Consider the following 26781-nt stretch of genomic DNA (forward strand, 5'->3'; position numbering starts at 1 on the left):
GCTGTTCAAAGAAGCTCCATGTGACAGCATGAAGGCAGACCTGAGAATGTAGAAATGAAATTTCTCTTAAAATTTACAGTGTGCCGAAACACCGAGTCATAGGACATCACCTCGACACTCTGCTTTGATTCATGTTGCTTTGAGAAACCAAGAATGTGATGTAAACACACTGGTACCTCGGTTTGCTAACGTAATCCGTTCCGGAAGACTGTTCGAGTTCTGAAATGTTCGAAAACCGAGGCACGGTTTCCTGATAGAAAGTAATGCAAAATGGATTAATCTGTTCCAGACCTTTAGAATCAACCCCTAAAACTGCAAATTTAGCATGAATTTTACTATCTACTGATACCATAGATCCATACAATTTACGGCATTTGTAAACCGAAATGTTCATCAAAGTAGACGTTCTAAAACCGAGGTACCACTGTACATGCCATTTAAAAGTTGCCAAAGTTATTAAAAGAGTGAGATCCATTTTGCCACCAATTTCCCATCCTAGGGCAAAGACTGTGAATTTGTGCTGGATATGAAATTCTGGAATAAAACAATACCTATAGATTTCCACTCAACAATAACAACTTGAGTGTTTTGTTTCACTGTGAAGAGACTTGAAACAATGTATGTATACTATTTGTTGCCATGCATTTCCTCTTCCCTCCACGCCCTCCCAGCTGGCATTCCATGTCACAACTTTGGTGAGGGGAAAACAAATTCAGCAGCCCGGTGTCTGGTGCCTATGACAAAGACAACCATCCATATTTAAGCACCTAACCCTTTACGTGTGAATACTGTTTATGAGAAAAGCTAGCAGCAATACAGAATATGGCTAACTTAGTATACTGATGAGCTGCATCTCTGAATACGTTTTAGGAAGAATTTATACCACCCAAGAATCCTAAAGGAAGGTGAATTCTGGAAATCTGCATATGTTAATGCATCTAGAGGAGAACTGTTTTACTAATGATTAAACAAAATAGTGCATTTCCTTACAGAAATGTAAAATATATATATATGTATATATATATTATATAATACATACAATGTACATATTATATAATGTATATATTATATATAGATAAAACAGCTAACACTTATTTCCAAATTTTAAAAATCGTTCAGTGGATTGGGTTCTCAACACAACAAATCGAAGAAATACCTTAATGATCCCATCACACTTCCTATCACATGCTAACAGTTCACCATCCCCACCTGCACCCCCCACTGCAAACTTAGAGGCATTTTTAAGCATCACAGAAATTTGCAGAGGCGCGATACATTTGCCGACCATATCCTAATAAAACACTGTCTAAAATAGGTTCATTTTTGTCAGATAAACTTTTACATGTGAAAATAAATAAACTGTTAAGTGTCATTTTGCGGTAAGGTTTTAAAGGAGAAGGCACTCTCTCAGTGTGCAACGGCCTTGCTTGGTGTACATACACACACGTTCACTCAACATCAGCCCGTCACTGCAACAAATGAGAGTGCAAGGTATTGCTCTTTGTTTCTTTCACTAAAGGTAGAAACGAAGGGGAAGAAACCCAATAAGTCTGTATAAAGTAGAACGGATAGCCACACATCTCTGAAATAACAAAACTACATAGCATTGAGCAGACTTTCATGTCAGATTTGGATGGTGGTAGGCTAGCTGTAGCACTGACGTTAAATTTCTGCTTCTATAAGACATTATATTAGGAAAGAAGGCCAATAACTACTACTTTCTCCTAAATCAGAGTAACTACTCTTCACTAGTTAAATACTGAACTAAATGACAGCTTTACAAAACTATTTCAAGTATTCATTATCACAGTGAAAATGTGAGACCAACGTTAGAATGAATGATTTGAAAATTCTTTGATGAAAAAGGCAAGGGTACTAAATCAAAACATATACAAAATGCTTCAACGCATTTCTTTATGTGATATGAATAGAAAGATTATCCATAAAAAGTTAGAAAAATTAAGATAAATTATATATTAGTACACCTTCCCAACCACATTTTATATAAAAATTCAGAATAGTGTACTGGTATTTCAATCCACACAATAAAAATGCCTGGACTTGGCAGATATCTTCTATCTGTGCATGTATTTTCTCAGTAAAAGGTTTATTTGTTGCAGTCACTTTTTAAAAGTTGTATTTTAATTGTGAACCTTATTGAATCATCAGTAAACCCAGCTGATGGGGACCCACTGTGGCTCCATTCTCAGTTTCTCTATGGCAGTTTGTAGTTTCTCAAAGGCTTTGTCCAGATTGTCGTTTACGATGATCAAATCAAAATAGTGGTTGTATGCTCTTTGAATTCGTGCACTTTCATCCACTGTTTTCTTCAAGTCAGAGTCCTGTTGAAGAGTTTTAAAAGTAAATGTAAATTTTTTTAAAAAAAAATATTAGAATATATATTTACTTGCTCAAACACCAACTCAAAGTGAACATAAGAAGTAAGTAGGTTTGATAATTTTTTATTTTGATTCTGATATTAATCCTCAAAATCTAATCTATGCAGAGTGTTAAAAAAAGACATTACCACCTGTTCATATACTAGTCTTTCCAGCTGCATTCATGTTTGCACTTATATCCTGTATCTTCTATTTCACTGATTATTAGGATAATATTCCTAATTAAAAGGCTGCTGACAATAATCTGAGGGTGAAATCTAAGGTAATAAAAGAATTATTGCAGGTGACCAGTCTCTAGCCCAACTATATCATCCTTTTCAAAAGATTTGTATCTTAGGGACTCTGTAGATCATGGAACCTAATTTGTAGTGGTTGTTAAGCTCAAAGCCAAATTTGGTACCAATCTCTAAGAAAGAGATTCTTAGAAATGCATTTTGAAGACTCACTTTACATTTATTTATTTATTTTAGCTAGCATTGTTTATATTTCATAAAATATTTCTAGTCATTTTGGAATGATGTGGGGGAATAAATAAGTAATGGGTTCTGCATGAACAAGTAAAGCTTTTCATTAAATTACAAGTGTTTTGAAGTTTCACAACACTACACATTCTTCAAATATTTACTGAGCTCCTACTGTAAAAGTGCCTACTGTATTGCATTATCTGTGGATATAACAATGAATAAGATAGAGTGGGTTCCTACTCTAAAGTGAAGGGGACAAACACAAAAATTGCAAGTTGTAATAAGTACCATAAAAGAAACTAACCAGGAACAAAAACCATTTTAAGGGATGTACTTTAGACAGAGTGATTACAAAGACATTAAGTAAATGACATTTAAACTGAGAACTATAGCAGGAGAAAGCATTCCAGGCAGAGGAAACAGTGATGCAAAATTCAAGGGAAATGACGCTGCTGTGTTTAAGATACTGAAAGATCAGGATGGACAGAGAGGAAGAGGGGGCAACAGGTTGAGATGAACAAGGAGTGAGTCATGGAGGATCTAGACGCAATGGAAAGACATCACTGGGTTATGATGGTGACAGAGGAGATGGAAATGACACCAGACTGCAAGTACATTTCGGTGATAAAAATCATCAGGATTAGCTGATAGGCTGAATGTGAAAAGTGAGGAAAATGAATGAATTAAGAATAACTCTTGGGTTTTCAGCTTGAGTAAATGGGTAGTTGCAGAAGATGCAGAGTTGGGGAGTGCGACAGGGAGAATACGACTTTTGGGGAAAAACAAAATGTTCTGCTTTGTACACATTAAGTTTAGTGTGTCTGTGAGACATCCAGGTGGAGATGTAAAGTAAGTAGGCAACTGGTTATGCAAGTCAGAGCTCTGAGATCTGGCTGAATTCTATATAAATTAGGACTCATCAGCATAACAATGACATAAATGTTTATATAAAGAAAAGCATAGAAAGAAAAATGGGTTCTTAAGTAGGCCTAAGGACCACTAATACCTAGGTTTAAGTTAATACTTTCATTGCGATAGCTAAATAAGTTTGAAACATTTATTGTAGATGTATAATCAAAACACAATTCAACTTGAAAACAATTCTTACCTATTATAGTCATTAGCAATCTGGCTTCTTAAAAAAAAATCAGTTTTTTGACAATACAATTCTGTAACAATAATTGAGTACACCATATAGATGGAAGGATGATTAAAGAATCTATATATGTTATAGAGTGATCCTCAGAAGGTAAGTGAAAAACACAAGCAGACTAATTAGCTACCGTTTATGTTAGAAATGGAGGAGGAAGGATACACATACATACTTGCTTATATTATTAAAAAATAGTGAAAATGGCTACCCATTATGGTTGGAAGGAAACAGAGAGCACAGAGAAAAGCTAAAGTTTTTTGTTTTTAAGATTTACTTTGGAATTATGAAAATGTATAAAAACATATAATAAAATTACATTCAAATAAAAAAAGAGCAACACCTAAAAATCAATAGCAAAATGAAACAAACTTGTGTTTTAAGTTGATGGTTTAACCACATAGGAATTATTTCAGTGACTTTAAAATAAAATAGTACCCAGTGGGATATATCCTAAGAACAATTTAGAAAAAAGTCTGAAACTTAAAACTTTTCAATAATCATACTGTTAATTATTTACCACTAAGAGGAACCAGGGCTGATTCCTGGTTTTGACCAAGAAATCTGTAAAGATAACCTGGAACAGCTTTTTGTACCAGGAAGCAAAGAATCATCACATTATTGGGGTTGTGTTAAAAAGACCCACAAGACAAGCTGAATAGGCTCTTACAAGCTGAAGACAGGACAATTTAAACATTAAAAAGAATACTACCCAGCCTAAGTACACAGAGAGGAATCATCCCAAGTGACTTTGAAACAGTGATTTGACTGTCTATACTTAGCGGCGTAAATCACAGGATTGAAAAAAATAAAAAACAGTTCACAGTATTCAAGCCTGGTAATTGTGTTGGTGTACTTATTCTCAGGCTGCTGTGTGTGTACCGTGGGACAAAGCAAATGAGCAATTACGTATAATTCTAACATTCCCAGTGTTTTTTTTTTTTTTTTTTTTTTTTTTTTTTTTTAAAGATTTTATTGGAGAAGGGAATAGGACTTTATTGGGGAACAGTGTGTACTTCCAGGACTTTTTTCCAAGTCAAGTTGTTGTCCTTTCAATCTTAGTTGTGGAGGGTACCATTCAGCTTCAAGTTGTTGTCCTTCCAGTCTTAGTTGTGGAGGGCGCAGCTCAGCCTCAGGTCCAGTTGCCATTGCTAGTTGCAGGGGGTGCAGCCCACCATCCCTTGCGGGAGTCGAACTGGCAACCTTGTGGTTGAGAGGATGCGCTCCAGCCAACTGAGCCATTCGGGAGGCAGCTCAGCTCAAGGTGCCGTGTTCAATCTTAGTTGCAGGGGGTGCTGCGCCCATCCCTTGTGGGACTCGAGTTGTTGAACCGGCAACCTTGTGGTTGAGAGCCCACTGGCCCATGTGCATTCCCAGTGTTTTTGAGAACTAGGGTACTCAGCATAGAAGGAATTAAACATAAAAAAGAGGTTAAATAAAATCCCTGTAACCCTCAATTTGATTGGAAAGTATAAGTATGAATTTATGATATACTTTCCTTCAAACACAAAAGCATTGGTGTGATCAAACAATATGGTGAATGTTTAAATTAAAAGAAAAAATTTTATTACAGTAAAAGACACATTGCTATTAATTTCCCGCAAAATACTCCCCCTCGCTTTGAACGCACTTATCACATCGTTCTTGTCACTTTCTGACGCAGTTCTGGAAGTCCTCTTTTGTGTCGTTAGTTGTGCTGTTGTGGCTGCCTCAGTGTCCTGAATCATTTTGACTTTGGGGAAGACCCAGAAGTCACACAGTGCCAGATCCAGTGAATAAGTTGGATGAGGACACACCGTAATGTTGTTATTTGACAGAAATTGCTGTACCAGAAGCGATGTGTGCCATGGAACATTGTCATGATGGAGGATGATGTACAGCACACTTTACAACACACCTTCTCTCAACCGTAGCTCACACCTGACTGACTGCACCGAACAAGTTCAAACTTGTCACACTGTTACTACGGTTCAATGCACTACTTCCCATATTGAAGATCCCTGTCTGTCCGTTGGATGGCACTTGGCAGCAGCATTCACCGCATTTTGTGATCACAATGGAAAGACTCCATGTCACACATCGCTTCTGGTATAGGGCAATTTCTGTCAAATAAAAACATGATTGTGTGTCCTCATCCATCTTCTTTACTGGATCTGGAACTGTGCGACTTCTGGCTCTTCTCCAAAGTCAAAATGATTGACATCAAAGCAGCCACGACAGCACAACTAAAGACACTCATGAAAGAGGACTTCCAGAACTGCTTCAGAAAGTGGCAAGAATGATGGGATAAGTGTGTTCGAAGCGAGGGGGAGTATTTTGAGGGGGATTAATGGCAATGAGTCTTTTACTGTAATAATTTTCTTAAATTTAAACATTCACCATATTATTTGATTACACCTCATGTATCCTAGCTCTGTCTACCTAAAACAGGGGTGTCCAAAATTTTTTCAACGTTTTTTACCAAGGGCCATATGCGGTAAAATACACAAACAGCCAGGCCCCTCACTCGAGGTGAAGTAGATATTGCCTCACCTGGTTTATTTAAGTAAATTAAATATATTTTTGGAATTTGCTGTGGGCCAATAAAAAATGGATTGTGGGCCGCAGTTGGCCCGTGGGCTGCAATTTGGACACCCCTGACCTAAAAGGTGTAGCTAGAAATGATAATTGATCTTGTGACAATGTACATCCGTAACGTTATGGCCTTCAAATACCATTCATCCTAAAACGAACCAGAGCTTCGTGGAGAAATAGCTGATTCCTGGCCTGGAATGAGAAATGCACAAGATGAGCCTGGAACATTTGTCATACCAAATCGTAAGGAAGCCATTTGAGACCGTTAGGCTCATGAAATAAGGTCAAGGGCCAACTTAAACAAGCTCTTATTTGTCAGAGATGAGATTATTTGAGCATCGATAATAACTGCAAATAATTGTTTTACTCAGACATCAAATAAGTTTAAACCCATAATGAAACTAAAAAAAAACCAAAGTAAGAAAATCTTACTTGGTCATCTGTCACGTCTGATGGCTCTTATGGAACAAAACCGACCCATAAAGGGAAAGTATCAAGCATATATCTTGACTTTCCTATAGGAACTCTACTTCAGAGTAATCAACTATTGATGAGAAAAAGTTACTTTTTAGACGCACTCTAGTTTATAAATGCAGAAAGAATTAGAAGCTTCGAATATTAGCACTTTACAATCCCTAAAAAATAACTGACCCAGATCAACAAAACTTGCTAAAATCATTAGATGAAAAGCTACTGGGGAACTTGACAGATCTGGTTAACATCTGAATGCACTGATTAATCTTATCACAAAATGAGAGACAGCCTTTTCCTTCCTTCCTCCCTTCCTTCCTTCTTTTTTTTTTTTTGTAAAAGAGGATAGTTTATTAAAAGTAAAGAGTAAAGAATCGCAGCTCTCAGAACGAGAAGGGGTCCTGACTAGGTTGCCCCGAGACAGCCTTTTTCATATGCCTCATAATGTAACCAAATAAGAAGTACCACTTATCAAATATTCTTGAAAAAATAACTGAATCTGTATCTGATCAAGTCTCTATCAGTTCGCAGGAAAAACAAGGAATAGAAAAACGACACAGTGGCGACAGAATTGGTAAAATCCAGACTATGGAACACTCTATAGGATAAACGACCCAGTTTTTTGAATAACTGAATTAAAAGGTTAAAAGAGAAGGGAGGAGGAAGACAGTGAGAACTTAAGATTAAAAGAGACTAAAGGGACATCTGCTTTCAGCTAAAACGCAGTAACAGAAATCAGATTAACCCTCTTGCTTGACAACTTAAAACAGACAAAATGTATGAACAATAGTTTTTAAGACATTGTACATCAGGCAATGAAAGACAGATATCCCAGAGAGACAGGGAACAAATGAAGCTAGCCTTGTGATTATCCCCGACTACTGGCCTGAAAGAGTTTCCAAGAGGAAAGAGTTTCCAGCGAGGCATAGCCCAAGAGGAGCCCATGGAACTCTAAGTCAGGACAGAGCTGAGCCCAGGAGGCCAAAAATGGCTGGACAGAATACCGGGTGGAATAGCAGCATGGACAGAGAACTTCTTAGACTTCACAAAAGGTCTCCTTCCAGCATTCAGCTGAGTACCAATCAGTACACATGTACAAATACCAGAGGCCACCAGAGAGCCACCAGAGAGGATGTGAGGTTCCCGAGCCAGGAACAGGACCTATTCCCACGAAGCACCAGGCACCTGGGAGAATGCTCCAATGGTCTTACCTCAGTAGTGGAGAAAGAATGTCCCTAGAATGAGAACTGCTCTGGTCCTGTCTAACACATTTTAAAAGTAAGACATGAAAGGAACAAACTAGTTCTAAACAACTATGCTCACAATGTCTGGTACCCAATAAAAAATGACCAGGATTACAAAGAAGCAGGAAAATATGACCCATAATGAGGAGCCAAGTCATTCAATCAAAACCGACCCAGAATTCGCACGTATGTTAGAAATAGATGATGACATGAAAACACTTATTATAACTATAACTGTAGATATTCAAAAAGTTACGTAGAGACATGGAGCAACCCGAGAAAGAACAAAGAGGACTAACACTACTGGATTTCAAGACTAAGCAGCTACAGTGTGGGAAGAGATAGAGCAGAGGAGGCAGGGATTCTGAGGGGCACAAGGAAGCCTCTCGAGGTAATGGACACGTCCATAATCTTGACTGCGATGGCTGCATGGGTGTATATATATGCCCAGACTTAACAAGTTGTACGTTTTCAATGTGAACAGTTTATTGTATGTCAATTATACCTCAACTAAGCTGGGGGAAAAAAGATTTAAAAGACACCAAGAAAATGCAATGGATTGATCTTACTTGGATCCTGATATATTTATCTTGGGGAAATTCAAAGATTCCAAGATTGTATATTGATGATATTACGAAGTTACTCTTATTAATGTTTTACATGTTGATGGTGTTATGGTTATGTTGAAAAAGTCTTTACCTTTTAGAAATAAATTCTAAAGTATTTATGATTGATATGATATCAAAGCTTTGCTTCAAAATAATTCAAAGTAAGGGAGGAAGTGAGGAGAGGTGTAACTGAAACAAAAATAGACACACGTTATTGAAGCTAGGTGATGGGTACATGGAAATTCATTTTTTTCTCTTTTGTATATATTTAAAATTTTCCATTATATGAAAAAAGAGAGAGGGAGAGCAAGAGAAAACATGTAACAGAAACTAAAATGGTCTTGGGGCCCATTTACCTCATTAGTAAAATATGGGGTTGGATTAATAGGCATGTTTTAATACTGGTCCATTTCATTTACATAGAGGGAGTAAGCTTTTGTTTTAAAATAAAGTGAACAATGATTTCTAAGTAAGAACAATACTATTTCAAATCCTAACTATTAATATATCTAGTGAATGAATTTTTATTCTATAATAGCTTAGGTAGTATGTTTATTTCATAAATGTTATTATACAGAATGAAATATGCTCAAAAGCAAAGGACAAGGAAAAGTTTTGGGAGGAAGTGCTACTGTTAGCCCGCCCAGAGCTGCTCACCGTCAGAAGCTTGGTAGTGATGCCAGCATCCACCACAGCCTTGTGCATGGCACGTAACGTCTCTAGTTCCGGAGCAGCAATAAATACAACGTAGGGCATGAACTCAGATGTCCTCAGTACTTTCAGGGCCTGTGCAGAGGAATGATGACACACCAATTTACGTAGAATTTGAATTTGTATTATGTTGCCCTTTAATGTATATTAAATAATCAAAGTCTAGCTGCCCTCTTCCTAAGGATTAAGGATGTAACTTAACACTTGCCCAACTTCAAGTCTTTTGATTCCATATGGTATTTTCCTAAAATAGTGATCCGTTAATTGTGTTCTGACCTCAGTCGCACTACTCTTGGATGCTCTTAAACAAAAGATTGAACTCAATGATCCGAAAGTCATCAAGAATGATGTATCTATAGAATCACCGATACGGAGTTCAGCACAGGGAATAGAGTCAATAGAATTGTAATAGATATGTATGATGTTAGGGGGGCAGTAGATTGGGGGAGGAGGGTTATCACTTTGTGGCTATTGCATTATTTTGCTTACCTGAAACTTAAAAAAAAAAGTTAATTGTAGAATTCTGCTGTTAATATTGAAAAAACTAGTGTCTATTAATTGGAGACTGGTTATATAAATTAATATACATCCATACTATGAAATGCTATGCAGCAATTACAAAGAATAAAAACAACTCTATGGTAACTGACATGAATAGATTTTCAAGAAATACTGTTTAATGAAAAAAAGCTAAAGAATTTATATAGATCTTTTTCCATTTAGGTAAAAAAGAAACAAAAATAGAAAACTCATTACATTATCCATGTATATGTATATATATATATTATATATATATATATATTTTATATATATATATATATATATATATATATATATATATATATATATATATATATATATATATATATATAAACTTAAGGCATACTAAAAAGACAGAAAGATACATCCCAAACTATTGATCAGAATTATCTCTAAGTAGGGAAGTGAGGTTGGATTGAGTGTGGAGCAGTGGGAAGGGGTCAGTGAAAGACATGGAATAAAGACGAAATGAAGTGTGTGTGTGTGTGTTGGGTGGGAAGGGGTGCAACTTCAAATTTTTATTCTTGATATTGTAGCCTTATTTAAATTTTAAATTGAACATTTCCTAACACATGCATTTATATATTACTTGAGCAAGTAAATAAATACTGAACTTCTATCAAGTTTCTATTGCTATCCAAGCCTCTGCTGGCTAACTGATCACAGATTTATTAACCAGTGGATGCATAATGAGGTTCTCTATCACCAACAGGTAATAGGGAAAGAGCCACCTTCACAATCTCAAAACAAAAGAAAACAAAAAGTCCATAAGAAATAAAATTTAAAACACAGCACTAGAATCCATGCAGCTTACTTGAGGGTTGACATCCAAAATGCAAGTTCGTCCAGTTTGGACAACTTCAAGAATAGAATCAATCTTGGTTCCATAGAGATTTCCTTCGTATTCTCCATGTTCCAAATATTTTCCGGCTTTAATATCTGCTTCCATCTCAGATCGTGACATGAATTTATATGCCTGGCCATCTTTTTCATCTTCCCTTGGTTTCCGTGAAGTAACTAAATGTGAGAATTTGTACAAAGAGAATGCAGGGTATTAGAAAATAGACTAAAATGAACAGGGTAGCTTAAGATTTTTCACTTTACTGCAGCTGTTGGCAAACTACGGCCTATGGCCAAATCTGGCCTGCTTCTTATTTTTGTAAAAAAGTTTTATTGGACCACAGCTACGCTCATTCCTTTTATCATCTATGGTTTCCTTTGGTCTGTAATACTGGTGGAGTAGCTGCAACAGAGATTAGACGGCCTGCAAAGCCTAAAATATTTACTATGTGGCTCCTGAATAAAATAGTTGGCTGACCCCTGATCTACAGGAATGTTTTAAGATCTAGTCCCCAGTATACAGTTTGTCTCCTAAAACTGTGAGTTACAAGGTCATTTGGAAACTCAAAATATTACCTAGAAGTAGAGTCCTACATTTAAATTCTTAATTATGGTGAATCCCAGTAAGTGTGAGGTAAATTGCAAATGAGCATCTTTTCTAGCTGACCAGCACTTCCCTTCTTAAGGAACATCAACTATATCCTTTCTTTATACTTTAACATTTCGTAATTGAGGGCCCAGCAAGTGAGCAAAGCTCTCCTATTCTTAGTTGGCATTATCAATTTTCTGAAGTGTAGTTTCACACACAAGTTATCTATCCTTTATCTCATCTCAACACCAAACCTTTCTTTTAGCTTCCAGCTTACTGATATTCCCAACCATTAATTGTTCTATTTTTCACTTTAGTGGTGGAGTGAGCTACCTCAAAGTTATTACCGTCTATTAATTTTCTCTACTCTGACCTGAGGTGTATACTCTTTCTGAGAGAATGAGAATGAATAGACAAGTCAAAATTTAGGAGATTCTTTTGTCTGATATTTTAGAGCTCTAAGTATGGCCAGAGACTTACAACTCCTTTACAAATTGGGCCATGCTAGGAATGGACTATTACCACCTTTCAAACTTTTGCAAAAGGCAGAGTTAGGTACTCTCTGCCAGCTGATTAATACTAGCTGGGAAGAAGGGAAGTAATTTGTGTGTGTATGTTATTTTCAAGTTTAGCCTTAATCTGAGTTTGGCTGGATCAGATATAAAAAAGTATCCAATTTCTAATCGAGTACTTTTGCATACAGAATATCTGATGAAATCATTAAACATATACAATTAAAATGAGGAAGTAATCAGATCAAAAGTAGACAGTATTTTGACTATTTGTAATAAGTATAACACATCAGGAAAACTTTGAGAACAAAATGAACTTCAAACTCAAGCTCAGTAATAGGGTGTAATTCCTAGACGAGACCATTATGTGCAACAGGACTCCCTTTTTCCCGTTGTTTCTGGCTCAGCCTTGAAAGTGACCATCCCAGACCACTGTGCAGAGCATTTATAAAGTACTTTAAAGATCTTCAAGATGCGGTGACGTTTCATAGTAAAAAATGTGTGCTCTCAAAGGTTCTAGAATTATTCACCAAAGGTGGTCTGATAAAATTTCTAAGGCAATTTTAAACCCCCCAGATAGACACATACTAGAACTTGGCTCAGTATCTGTGAACATAATTTTAGAAGAGTACTATTTTTTGGTGAAGCTCTGTGGTAAAACCACATATGGGATTGGGCTGCTTGAAAAAAATACACATGTATAGGCACACGACTGCCCCACTGGCATCTCTACATGCTGAGAGAATCTTCATTCTTGGCGAAGTGTCTTTAGTTTACAAGAGAACTTTAACTACAAACTCATTCTCTAGTGAACACTCAAAAACGAAATCTATATTTTTGCCACATATTTAAGCCCATTTTCATTTCCAGAACAGAGAAATTGGAACAAGGTAGCTTGATTACAACTGATTTCTTAGGCTTATGTGCTAAGCAACTAAGTAATATAATCTCTTGGGAGTATAATTTTTGTGATTGATAGGCAAAATATTAGCAACTCCTCAAATAATGAGGAAACAATAAAAAAAGTAACATTTTATTTGTTGGTCTCAAGATGTCAATGTTAAAGGGAAAACAGGATTCATAAGGTAGCTTATCCCTGTGGATTACCAATTTTTTCCTATTTTATTTCAGGATCATTTTATAAAGAAAATTAAATCAATTTAATACAATGCCAGCATTTAAGTCCTTCCTTATAAGACTTCCCCATCTATACCACCTGACAATGTGTAACACAATCTCATGTATCAGAAATTAGGCAAGCTTGTCACATTTTATCAGCGTTTCTTTTTTTGTTGATTCAGAGGCTTAAGAAAAGCTAGATACCATAGAAATGCAAACGATTTAAAGAGCAGTCAAAAGTGACTTGATGTTTGGATATACATAAATCTTTCTACATAAAAATTCAGATTTGAATCTTTACCAATACTAAGTCTGTTGAAAAGTAAAATAGTATAGCTTTCTGTAAATTAAATTGTTACTAAGAAATCAATAAATTTATATATATTATATATTATATATATATATATACACACATATACATATATCTCCTTTGGTGTAATAATTTTACATCAGAGATTTGTGTATACATACTATGTCATCTCCTTACTTGTAACAAAAATAACCACCTCAATCATATAAATGAGTAACAATAGTAATCATTAAATAAAGCATAGTATACTTATATGCTGGAACATTAAGAAGCTATAAAGATTAATTTTTAAGGGTTTTAAAATCATAGTAAAATATACATAACATAAAATTTATCATTTAACCATTTTAAGTGCACAATTCAGTGATATTAAGTACATTCACACTGTTGTGCAACTATCATCACTATCCATCTCCAGAACCTTCCATCTAAACTAAAACTCTATACCCATTAAACGATACTCCCCATTATGCCCTACCCTAGGCCCTGGTAACCACTACTCCACTTTCTGTCTCTGAGTTTTACCTCATATAAGTGGAATCATGCAGTATTTGTCCTTTTGTGTCTGGCTCATTTCACTCAACCTAATGTTTTTAAGGTTCATCGATGTTATAACATGGATTAAAATTTCATTCTTTTTAAAGGCTGAATAATAATCTGTTGTATGTACAAGTACATATCACATTTAGTGTATACATCCATCCACTGATGAACAACTGAACTGTTTCCACTTTTGGCTACTGTAAATAACGCTGCTATGAGCATTCATGTACAGATACCTGAGCCTCTGTTTTGAATTCTTTTGGGTTTATACCTAGCAGTTGAATTGCTGAATCAGATGGTAATTCTATATTTAAGTTTTTGAGGAAAGACCATACTGTTTTCCACAACGGGTACTCCTTTTCACATTCCCACCAGTAATGCGTTAGGGTTCTAATATCTCCACATCTTTGTCATCACTTGTTATTTTCTATTTTTGTTTTTTAATATATATAATACCATCCTAATGGATACGTCGTGGTACATCACTGAGACTCTCTAATTTGTACTTCCCTAATATTAGTGATGTTCAGCATCTGTTCATGTGCTTATTGGCCATTTATATGTCTTTGCAGAAATGTCTATTCAAGTTCTTAGCCCATTTTGAATTGGTTTGTTTCTTTTTTTGTTGTTGAGTTGTAGAGTTAATATTTACAAAAAACAGAGTAATGATTTGTGAGAAAAAGCTCATGATATAATAATGTCCATTCATTCAAAATATTTACTGGATTGATACTCTGTGCCTGACCCTGTTCTAGATGCTGGATCCACAGAAGTACAAGGGACAAACAAATTCTCTGTTCTCATGAGACATATTCTTGAGCATGAAGATAGGTGAACAGTCAAATAACAAATAAGAATTTAAGTGCTAACATACAAGCACTAGGTATTGGGGAGGCTACTTTAGAATGAATGATCAGTGAAGGCCTCTAAGAAAATGAGACCTGAATAAAAAGTAAAATGCAGGCATGTGAACATCTGGGAGGCAGAGTGCTCCAGACTGAAAGACCAACAAGCACAAAAAGATGTGAATGGTAAGTGTGAGGAATGTGAAGAAATGATCAGTGTATTAAGTAAGGAAAAAAGCATGCAAATTTTATATGAATAATGTGATTGCAGTTCTGTAATTTGAAGTTATTTCAATTGTTTTCTTTATATTTATAAACAGAATGTTGAATGACACTTTTCTCAGAGTCTCAGAATTTCCTTCAAGTCCCAAGTAGGTGCTAGAATGCCAAAGATCTACAGCCTCCTCTTTCAGAGTTTGCCAAAAAGCAGACAGCTTAATCCTGGGGTCATTTACCTAACCACCTACCTCTATCTTACGTATACTCAAAAAGGAGTCACTGAGTTAACGAGTCACAGGTTTGGAGGTAATGCTTTGTTTTCTTTTTCTCCTTACCCCATGGAAAAATGATTCCCTCTGGAGAATTCTGAAAGGCCATGATGATATGTCAGTGAGGTGGCCTGTACTTTCACTATTTGGCAAAGCAAGAATGAATTTCCTGGGGAAGGCAGGGGGTGGTGGTGGTAGTGCGTGTGTGAGTTTCTAAAGATATACTGGCTTGAGCTGTTCTTAAGGTATCCTGCCTAGAAAGACAGTATGAAGGGTAGAGAATCATGTAAAAGAGAATATGAAGTATGGTATTGGAGCTTGGACTGGGTCTCTAGGGGACAGCTGGAGATCATAGTATTCTTGCCAGGGAATTGCAAAGTATGGAGTTCTCTACAGTCTCCAAAACATGATCCAACTATATGTTGTCTACAAAGACACTCCTTACAGTCAAAGACATAAATAGATTGAAAGTAAAAGGATAGAAAAGATATACCACACAAACAGTAATCCAAATAGAGCTGGAGTGGCTGTACTCTATCAGACAAAATAGACTTTAAAACAAAAATTGTTATTAGGGACAAAGAAGAACATTTTATAATGATAAGTGTCAATCCATCAAGATAAAATAAATATAAATACACATGCATCTAACAACAGAGCCCAAAAATACATGAAGCAAAAACTGACAGAATCGAAGGCAGAGCTATGTAAGTCAATAATAATATTTGGAGACTTCAACATCCCACTTACAATAATGGACAGAACAAATAAGAATAAAATCAACAAGGAATCAGAAGGCCTGAACAACACTTTAAATCAATTAAACCTAACAGAAATCGATAGAACACTCCACCCAACAGCTGCAGAATACACATTCTTCCCAAGTATACCTGGGACAGTCTCCAGGACAGACCCTACCTGAGGTTATAAAACAAGTCTCCATGTTCTCTGACCACAATGGAATGAACTAGAAATCAATAACAGAAGAAGTTTGTGAAATTCAAAAAATATGTGGAAATTAAACAATACATTCTTAAACAATTAATGGTCAAATAAGAAATCACAGTGAAATTAGAAAATACTTCGAGATAAATGAAAATAAGAACACAATGCCAAAAATTATGACATAGAGCTAAAGCAGTGCTTATAGTGAATTTCATAACTGTAAATGCCTGTTATAAAAAAAGATCTCAAAGCTAACCTACCCTTCCACCTAAAAACAATGGAAAAATGGCAAACTAAACAAAGCAAGAAGAAAGAAGGTAATAATAAGGATTACAGCAGAAATCAATGAAATAGAGAATAGAAAAACAATATGCAAAATCAACAAAAGCAAGTTAGTTCTTTGAAAAGATCAACAATTGTCAAACCTTTATGTAGACTGACCAAGAAGAGTCAAATTATTAAAATCGAGAGAGAGAGAGAGAGAGAGAGAGAGAGAGAGAGAGAGAGAGAGAGAGAAGGAAAGAAAGAGGGGTATTACTATTGACTCTGTAGAAGTTCTGAAGCTGATTAAAAAGAAATAGAAAAATCTCAGCAGACCAATAACAAGCAAAGAAATTGAATTAGTAATCAAAACTTCCTACAAAGAAAACCCCAGGCTCAGAAGGCTTCATGGGTAAATTCTACAAAGCATTTAAAGAAGAATAAACAGCAACCCTTCACAAACTCTTCCAAAAAAACAGAAGAGAAAGGAACACTTCCCAACTCCTTCTATGAGTCCAGTATTACCACGATATTAAAATTGGCCAGCAACATCACACAAAACAAACACTACAGACCAATCTCTTATGAGTATAGATGCACAAATCCTTAACAAAATACTAGCAAACTAAGTCCAGAAGCATATAAAAATTAATACACACTGTGAAATGGGATTTACCACAGGAATGTAAATAATGTAAAAGAATAAAAAAAATCATATGATCATCTCAATAGACAAAGAAAAGGGATTTGACCAAATCCAGTACCCCCTTTCATGATAAAGTTAATGAACCAGAAAATTTCTACATCTGATGAAGAATACTTATAAAAAAACTACAGCTAACATCATACTTAGTGATGAAAGACTGATTGCTATCTCTCTAAGATCATGAACAAAATAAGAAAGTCCACGTCTGCCACTTCTATTCCACACTGCACTGGAAGGTCTAAGTGAGGGCAATGGCATCAAAAAGATTAAAATACTTAGAAATAAATTTGACAAAAGAAGCATAAGACTTGTACATTGAAAACGACAATATCATTGAAAGAAATCAATGGAAAGTCATCTCATGTTCATGAGCTGGACGCCTTAAAGTTATCAAAATGGCAATACTCCCCCAACTGATCTACAGATTTAACACAATCCCTGTCAAAATCCTAGCTGCCTTTTCTGCAGGGGTGGAAAGCTTATAATTTATACAGAAATGCCAGGGACTCAGAATAGCCAAAAGAATCTTGAAAAAGAACAAATTTGGAAGATTCACAATTTCTGATTTCGAAATTATAAGAATGCAGTAATCAATGCAATGCAGAGTAGGCACAAGGATAGACATATAGGTTAATGAAATAGAGAGTCCATACGTAAATCTTCATATTTACTTTTGACAAGGGTGGCAGGGCAATTCAATGGAGGAAAGAACAGTCTTTCAATAAACTGTGCTGGGACAACTGGATATCTGCAAGCTAAAGAATGAGGTTGAACCCTCTTCTCACTTTTTCACAAAAATTAACTCAAAATTGATCATAAATCTAAGTATAAGAAATAGTGCTATAAAACTCTTTGAAGAAAGTATAAAAATTTTGTGAACTCAGATTAAGCAAAGCCTTCTTAGGTATGATACCAAAAGCATAAGTCACAAAATAAAAAGATATGTAATACTGAACTTTATAAAATGATAAAGTTTTGTGCAAAGCACACTATCAAGAAAATTTAAAAATCCCTACAGAATGGGTGAAAATATTTGTAATCATATATCTGATAAGAGATTTGTATCCAGAATATAAAAAGAACTCCTCTTAACAACAACAAAAAGACAACCCAATTGAAAAATGGACAATTCATCTGAATAGACATTTATCCAAAGAAGATCAACAAATGGCCTATAAAATAAATGAAAAGTTGCCCAACATTGTTAGCCTCTAGGGAAATGCAAATTAGAACCACAATGAGATACAATTTCACATCTACTAAGATAACTATAATCAAAAAGTCAGATGACAAATGCTGAGGATGTAGAGAAATTGGAACCTTCACACATTGCTGGGAGTGTAAACAGCACAGCCAAAGCAGAAAACAATGTGGCAGTTTCTCAAAAAGTTAAACACAGAGTCACTATGTGACCTATCAATTCCATTCCTAGGTATATAGCTGAGAAAAATCAAACAGGTATGTCCAGATAAATACCTGCAAACAAATGTTAATAGCAGCATTATTCATAATAGCTCAAAAAAATAGAGCTCTCCAAATGTCTGTCAACTGATGAAGAGATAAAAATGTGATGTAGCCATAAAATGGAATAGCATTTAACAATAAAAAGAAACTAAGTACCAATGCAAAAACATGGATGAACCTTGAAAACTTATGTTAAACAAAGTCTATCACAAAAGACCACATATTGTATAATCACATTACTGTAAAATGTCCAGATAGGCCAATGTATCGTGACAGAAAGCCCACTAACCATCAGCGTACACAATGAGTTAGAAAAGATGCACGGAAGGCACATTATTATATTCAATTTCAAAAAACTGAAAAACAACAAAATAAAACAAAAGACCCTGAATATCTGTGAAAGAAAAAAAATCAGGTCATGTATGCAATAACAAAAATTAGAAAGCATTGAACTTCCTAATAGAACTGGATTCAAGAGTAACATCTTTTGAGTTTTAGAATCTAGAATGTCTGTTCTCCGTGAAATAATCAACTACAGGGCAGAAAATATACATCGTCAAATACAAAGATGCAGAGTTACATCACACACACCATTTCTTGTGAAGTAACAAGAAGATGTGCCAAGCAAAACAAGGCAATAAACTACGAAAGATAATGAGACCCTGGAACACCAGCTTCACCCCAGGACAGCAACCTGGGGAAGCTCTGTGTTAACGGTGGGCGACCAGAACGGAGAGCATGCCATCCTCACTGGAGCAGGAAGGCAGGTCCTGAGACAGAGGTCTCCGATAAAAAAACACGACTTAATGGATAAGTGAGGCTTTGGTTTAAAACAAAACTATACACATATACACATAAAATCAAGGTAAAGAGGGGAAGAAAAAAAGATGTCTAGTGACTGCTGGGTCGGGGGAGAGGCTGTTGAAAGTAAAATTGAATTAACTGCAACTAGAGCTCTCTCTACAGCTCTCTCTATATTGGGAGGGCAGCCAGGAAGTCAGTAAATGAGGTCTACACGGGATAAAGCAAGAAACAGCAGAATGAAGACATTATTAAGAAATATGCAATACTACCAAAAGAAGTAGCAAAAAGAGTGAAAAATGACTATTTCTGGTAAGTAGACCAGAGGTGGGGTAGAGGAAGACTGGGGGTTATTTTTTACATTACATGTCTTTAAGAACTACTTGATTAAAATACTGGATATGTATTAATTTGCCAAAAATGAAAAATAAAGTACTTAAAATACTTTCAGCACAGTGAGGTTTTCATAACTCCTTAACTAGGATTTGTCTGAATTTAGTGATTTATACTGTCTACAATGGAATCCAAAGCCGTATCCTGAAGGGATTATAAATAGCACATGGGGGCAATGATAAGGCTATTCCCCCAACCAGCCCCTAACAATTTTAGCAATAAGATTAGTCACTGAGAATTAAACCTCAAAACATACTGGGTGAAAGCCGAGAAACTCTAAAATTCATCTAAAAGAGATGGAATGACATTAGGCTAAAATTTGACACAGAACAGCTTACATTTATTAATATACCTAAAGAAATACTGTGTTAACCAAAGAGGGGCCTGGTCAACAATAGGAGCACAGAAAGGGGAGCTATAACAGCAACACTGGCTTGTCTCCTGCATTGTTTAGGGGACAGAGCATGAAAGTTCCCACAAATAAAGGTACATGCATCCTCAGAGTAAGACAAGTGTATATTAGTCCTGATAATAAATCAGGGCTATCATCTAACTCCTTGATCTAATTCCATTCTCATCAAGCATACTTTGGACAGCATTACTGAATTTTCCATATAAATATGCAAATAGAGAAAGAATGCAAAGATCATAAAATGAATATTTGGTTCACTTAATGGTTACACTTCCCATCAGTATCATTTTATTTTCTGTATCAATCTTTGTGACCTTAATTAACGCTGCCTGCTCTGGAAGATGAATTGCTCTTGGTGTGCTATCAAAAATCAGGTTTATGACCTTGCAGGACTGAGAGCTACAAGCCAAATCACATAAATTCGCTAAGGGATTGCCACACTGGGAAGTGTCTGAGGATTCAGCAGTTTCTCCCTTTTCTTTACACTAAATTTGGGGAAAAATACAACTTTTCAGATAGACAGCAAATGCAAAAGAAAATACCAAATTGATGCTGATTTTGCCACAACTCTTAATGCTTGCATTTAACTAACATTTCTGGACTGAAAAGTTTGGAGAAGCAATTGCTATCAGGCAGTACGCCAACAGGGCAAGAGCGCTATTTCAAGGCAGCTATAGTCACTGAATTTTTCAATATCTTCTACTTCTTCGTTTTCACTGACATAATACTTGGGAATAAAAATAATAATAATCTGCCCCCACTACATTTTCCTGCCAATTAAATAGCAATGAAAACACACACAAAAAACTTACATGGCACTGTAGTTCCAAATCTAGTGGGATTCAACACTATGAACCTGTTTTTCAAGCTCCTTCGTCCCACACCTTGAGCTCCTATCAATACTAATGTCTTTCTCTGGAAGGGAGGCATTTTGGCTACCTCCTCATATATTTGTATTTCATGACGATCAAATTCTAAATGGAAAAGGAAATGGAAAAACATCATATTTGGTTATCTTTTGTATGGATGAAAAACCTCTGCTCTTCTGTTCAGTAATGGCTTAGGTGTCTTAATAGTTAAACATCATTTGAATTGTACTCAGTACAGATTTGTTTTTATACATTTGATAAAGTACAATAAATTATTTTTTATTTTGATTGAAGCATCTGCTTCCATCCATTTGCCCTTAAAAATGTGTCTAGCCAAGCTAGAAAAGTGCCTATGCTTTATCCTTATCAGACAGTCTATCTGTTAAAATCCCTTTCTTATCAATTCATCAGAATTCCTTTAATATAAATAATCAAATGACAAATGGTTTATCTAATTTTATTGCTAAAAAGTGTGCATCAAATATGGAGGACAGCAAAAAAAAAAAAAAAAAAAAATGGAGGACAGCAGTACCCAGAGCATGGCTGCTTAAGTAAGTCCTATGGAATGAGTATGTCCTTCCAGTGACATAAATGAATAAATACTGTCTGGTGATTCTGCAAATAGTTTGATTAATAAAGATTAACAGTTTGATTAATAACATGCATATAAACAATATACTGACATTTAAATATTAAAATTCTGAATTTATGTATAAAATAAAATATAGGATCCAAATTATTTTCAGTAGAAACACATTCCAAAATTATAATGTTAGTCAATGGGAAAGTTATGAATTTTCTATTTTGCAATAAAGTTTTAAGGACATATATATAATGAATAATAAGGCCAAAATGAATTTGAAATATATTACCTGTTATTCTGGCTATAACTCTCTATCTATTTCTTCCTTTGGTTATTGTTTTAACAGCAACTCTTTCTTTGCACAATTTCTCCATCATACATTAAACTAATATTACGGGAGAGTCTATTTTCTCATTATTATATTATTTCCTTTATTGTATGCTATTTATTTTATTACCAATAGAGAGGCAGCTCTGAAGTCAAGACAGTACTTTAACACTGTCAATTCCTTTGACAGAGCCTTCTGATTCAGAGAGCTGCATTTCACTCCTATCAGCCTCTATAACTGAAAAGAATAACTATAGTAGTTGTTATATTTATCTTTGCTTAAGGCTAAAAGATTTAAGAGAGAATTCTATTCGATCAGACTAAGACTTATATGGTCCAGTACTATTTCTCCCAACATACCATGGACAATGTTATGGCAGAATATATAGCTACCCTTTATCATATCTTTTAATATCTTCATAAAGGCATTTTGCTCTTTAGAAATGACATAAATTACTATCAAAGTTTTCTGAACAAATAGTTCCAATTATAACATTGCCCCTTCATTAATACAAGAATATATCCTAATCAATTAATTTTATTGTAAACTATACTCATAAAATAAAGCATACTGGTGAGAGTATAAGTATATACAATACCAGAATTTAAATAATGTCTTCATATTATATTTTACCATGCATTCACATGCCAACCCCTTGCAATTTGGTACTAATCTGAATTACATTCATGTAAAATTGTACCTGTAGAGTTTATGTCACACCGATTAACAGTATAAAGCTACTTCACTCAGACTTCTCCAAAAGTATTTCAAACATACCTGCATTTCTGGTTGTGAGATACATCATCTTTTTCTTTTTTTTGCTACTTATGGTTCCACAGAAAGGTCCTGAAGAAAGACAAGGCAAATGTAACTTAAACATTATGTAAAAATATGATAAAAGTGCCCTGTGGTGTTCTGTAGGGGTGGGAGAATTGCCCTCCCAGTGTTGGACCCTACAAGCAGAAGGGAGCAGCTGAACTACTGAATTCTGATACCATCCCAGCAGGTGGCAGAGAGGGATGGAAAAGTTTTGAAAGGGATATGATAAAGTAGATGATAGGGATTAATTCTAGACATATTTTAAATAAATTCATTTGCTAATTCAGATGAAAGAGGCAAAGAAAGATGGCCACAAAGGACTACTGTTACTTATTGTGTGGAGCTCATCACCTGAATTGTCCCAGTCTCTTCTAACAAATGCCTTTCTCTTCTCTTCCAGGAACTGGCTTGGAATGAGACCAGCGCTTCCTCCCTCTTTTACATGGCTAGCCTAGAATCAAATTAATGAATTGTATATCTCAGTGACCAAAATTTGAGACCATAATCTAAAAAGTAGGACAAGCAGTAGTCAGTAAAAAAAAAAAAAATATGTATCACATTTGCTCTTAAAAATTGACCTTGAGATTTAAATCCATGGCATTGTCAAGTTAAAATATTTAAACACTTTAGCTCTAAGGAATCAACTGGCATCTAATCAATCCACCATCTGGTAGGGGAATTTGGGAACCAAAATAAGTAAGTAGACAGGCTCTTTTAACTTACTAAAACTTTTTATTTGCAATACTAAGTTAGTCAAAGAACGGAAAGGAATAAATGTGGAAAAGGAATAAATTGTATGTGTTCACACATTTCATCTAGCATCCTTTAGTAAGGTATTCATTATCAAACTTAATCCTAACATGTTGATATCTCCTGAGGCCGAATCAAAGAAAAAGACAATAGTGGAAAAACAGAGTGGAGAGTTTAATTCATGCTCCCAGGAATCTGAATATCCTGAGAGGTAGTAAGTTTAAAATAGGTAAAACTTCACCTACTGTCAAGAAACTAACTTTTCAAATAAATTCTAAAGAAGTGTTATACTAGAATAGTGGCTGGAGAACTGGCTGCTAATGGCTTATCCCATAAAGTTAGTGACTTTATCCTTATAGCTAGCATAAAAAAAATCTGGTATATCTTTAGCAATTAAAATACTGAAAAATGGAATTAAATAATAGACCACAAATTGCAGGAAGAAACCGAGATAATGACGACAGGATTAGAAAAGTAGAGATGGCATTCACAGAAAGGGGAAAAAGAAAAAAATGGGCAAGTTCTAGATAGGAAACAGAAAGCAGATTTTTTTTTTTTTTTGATGAGCATTCTAAGAAATTCAGTGGAAACCTCTTGAAATTATGAATTTTAGATAATTTACTCATTTCTTAGTTATTTCATTACATAGTACACTTATACATGTCTTAATTTACATTTAAGGACACATTAAAAGATTGTTCTCATTCTTGGTTTGGAAAAGATTTCAATCTCTTCTAAATTCATTCGCCTTTAGAAGTCAATATAACTTATTAGAGCTAATGTGAGTTACTGATATCTGTTTAATTTAAAGTTCAGTGCTAGGTCCTGGGTCCTTTTCTCTCACAGCTTGTTCTTTAATGAGACTCTCACGGGCTCTGACAGTTTAAGGGATTTTTGGACTTTCTGATTTGTCAGTTTCTCCAATTCTGAATACTGTGGTTAGCTGATGTAAACAATGACAAAAAGACATTAACTGCTGCTAGAGATTTCTGAAAGCTGTATTAGAGAAAAGGAGAAAGAACATTATTACAAAGATCTTCTGGAAAATGGAGGGGAGCGGGGAATACAGTGATAACACACATCCCTTTCCATATAGTACACAGATTTCAATCCAAGACCAAAACCCAACACTGATGATAAAGCAAACCTTCATTTCTCAATAACTGAGAAGAAGTGGGCAAATAGATTTAATAGCTTAAGGAATTATGTTTTATTTGCCATGAGTGTGTACAGAGGCAGAGGAAACAAGACAAAGACTACTATAACCACAATGACAGACTCCTCATTGAAACAAACAAAATGGACATTGAAAACGGATCACCCCAATGGAGTTGTTCTTGACCAATTCTTTATCTTACTGCAATCACCCACGTGGAAGAACCAACTGCTCTAATCCTTACACCAACAGGCTAGTTAATTCTGCATTCATTAACAGCTACTCACAAATTCCCTCCCAATTTGGTCTTCTGTCCACAAAATTAGCAGCCATGAAGCAAGAGCTGTTCACGCAGGAAAATCACTGGAACAAATGCTAATACCTTCTTCCTGAATATTTTAGATATTGGCCAGATATAAGATTGAAAATAAAAAAGTAGTTGAGGAAATTCTGAGAAGCATACTAACCTGCCACCAGTTTGGATCTTCTCTGTTTACGATCTGAAGAATTTCTCCTTTTGAAAACTTCAATCCTGCTTCTTTGCAAGGTATCAGGTTATCATTGTATGGATTATAATCAAAATGACATTTCACAAATACCTAAAATACACAGCACAATTAAAAATACTACAGATGTATCATTTGTCACTGGAATTTTGAAATCTTTTCCAAACCACTGTGATTTTATTGTAATTGACAAATGTAGTTAGTACTTCAACTAAGGAACTTATGTCTCTCAAATAAAAATTAAAATTTTAGAACATTAATAATTTGGTCTCAGAAAAAGAAAATATGAAATAAACATTAGTAGCACATTAAAATTTAATTTCTATTTTAACTTCTCATTTCAAATCCAGAGTTTGATTATCATTTTATTCCACCATCCTTAAACTTACCCCCAAATCTTCACACGATTTTCCAACCAACACTGCGTAATTTTTATGCAAGTAAGTGCTACTTTCTAATTAACATCCTGAGACAATATATGTAGTTGATTTAAGGCATATGTTTCAGATATATTAGGACTGACTGTTTGAAAGGGCCCTAAAACCAAAATTAAATAAAAGTTCATGTTGAAGTCAGACCTCAAATATATTTAGTAACCTTAAAAAAAATTAAAAGCCCAACTTTCATCCCTGGTAATGGTATTTTTTTATATCACATAGACTTATACTGGCCAAAACTAGTGTGGAAAATACTTTTCTGGAATCATTTTGCTCTAATTTAAATGATCAGCAGGCATTAAATTAATTGTAAGACAAATACTGAAAAAGTCTTGAAACTACTACCAATTTAAATTTATTCAACTATATAAATCTTATCAATAAAAGTATGTTAGTTACCAGTTAGTTATGATCTACAATATCTAGAATATTTTGCTTATTCACTTTAATTTGAATTCTAATTAAGTTAAGCATTTTCAGTATTTGATGGCAAGTTCAGACTAACTCTTAAAACAAACTATTTTCATACATATTTATAGAAATTCAAATGTTATCTTCTAAAGAATTGACTTAGCATTTAACAAGCAGGAAAGTACATAATTAGTTTTAGTTAATGTTATTTTTCTATTTGTTTATCATACTTCTATAATAAAACCACAAAATATTCAAATAACATAAGTAGATACATTATATTATTAGTGTAGAAAAATGTAATGTGATGGATGCATATTAAAATAATTTAAAAATAATTCAGGAACATCAGACAAAATTTTAGTTATTTACAATTAGATGATTTTGATAGAAAGCATTCAGAATATTTTTATAACTCTGGAAAGACCAAATGTTAATGCTTAAAAAGTCAGTAAGCCCCTAATTTGTTTCAATACACTATTTTAGAAATATCTAAAAAGCCAGCATACAAACCATATTAAGACTGCCTAAAA

General features: G+C 34.8%; 1 protein-coding gene across 12 annotated transcripts in view; it reads right to left on the reverse strand.

Annotated features, from left to right (window-relative positions):
• Positions 1–1883: 1883 nt before the first annotated feature.
• PALS2 (protein associated with LIN7 2, MAGUK p55 family member) overlaps positions 1884–26781 on the reverse strand; it is a 98310-nt gene continuing 73412 nt past the window's right edge. For 8 of the 12 annotated variants that reach the window (XM_081079517.1, XM_081079516.1, XM_081079523.1 and 5 more), the window contains exons 7-13: positions 25362–25493; positions 23340–23439; positions 22947–23015; positions 21202–21363; positions 10976–11178; positions 9568–9696; positions 1884–2342 (exon numbers count right to left, since the gene is read on the reverse strand). In XM_081079517.1, the coding sequence (XP_080935643.1) occupies positions 2166–2342; positions 9568–9696; positions 10976–11178; positions 21202–21363; positions 22947–23015; positions 23340–23439; positions 25362–25493 (972 nt within the window). In that variant the 3' untranslated portion in view covers positions 1884–2165. The remainder of the gene's footprint in view (positions 2343–9567; positions 9697–10975; positions 11179–21201; positions 21364–22946; positions 23016–23339; positions 23440–25361; positions 25494–26781) is intronic. The other 4 variants (XM_081079514.1, XM_081079513.1, XM_081079515.1 and 1 more) reach the window with 1 other exon arrangement.

The sequence above is a fragment of the Rhinolophus hipposideros genome (assembly GCF_964194185.1).
Source record: "Rhinolophus hipposideros genome assembly, chromosome: 18".
NCBI lineage: Eukaryota > Metazoa > Chordata > Mammalia > Chiroptera > Rhinolophidae > Rhinolophus > Rhinolophus hipposideros.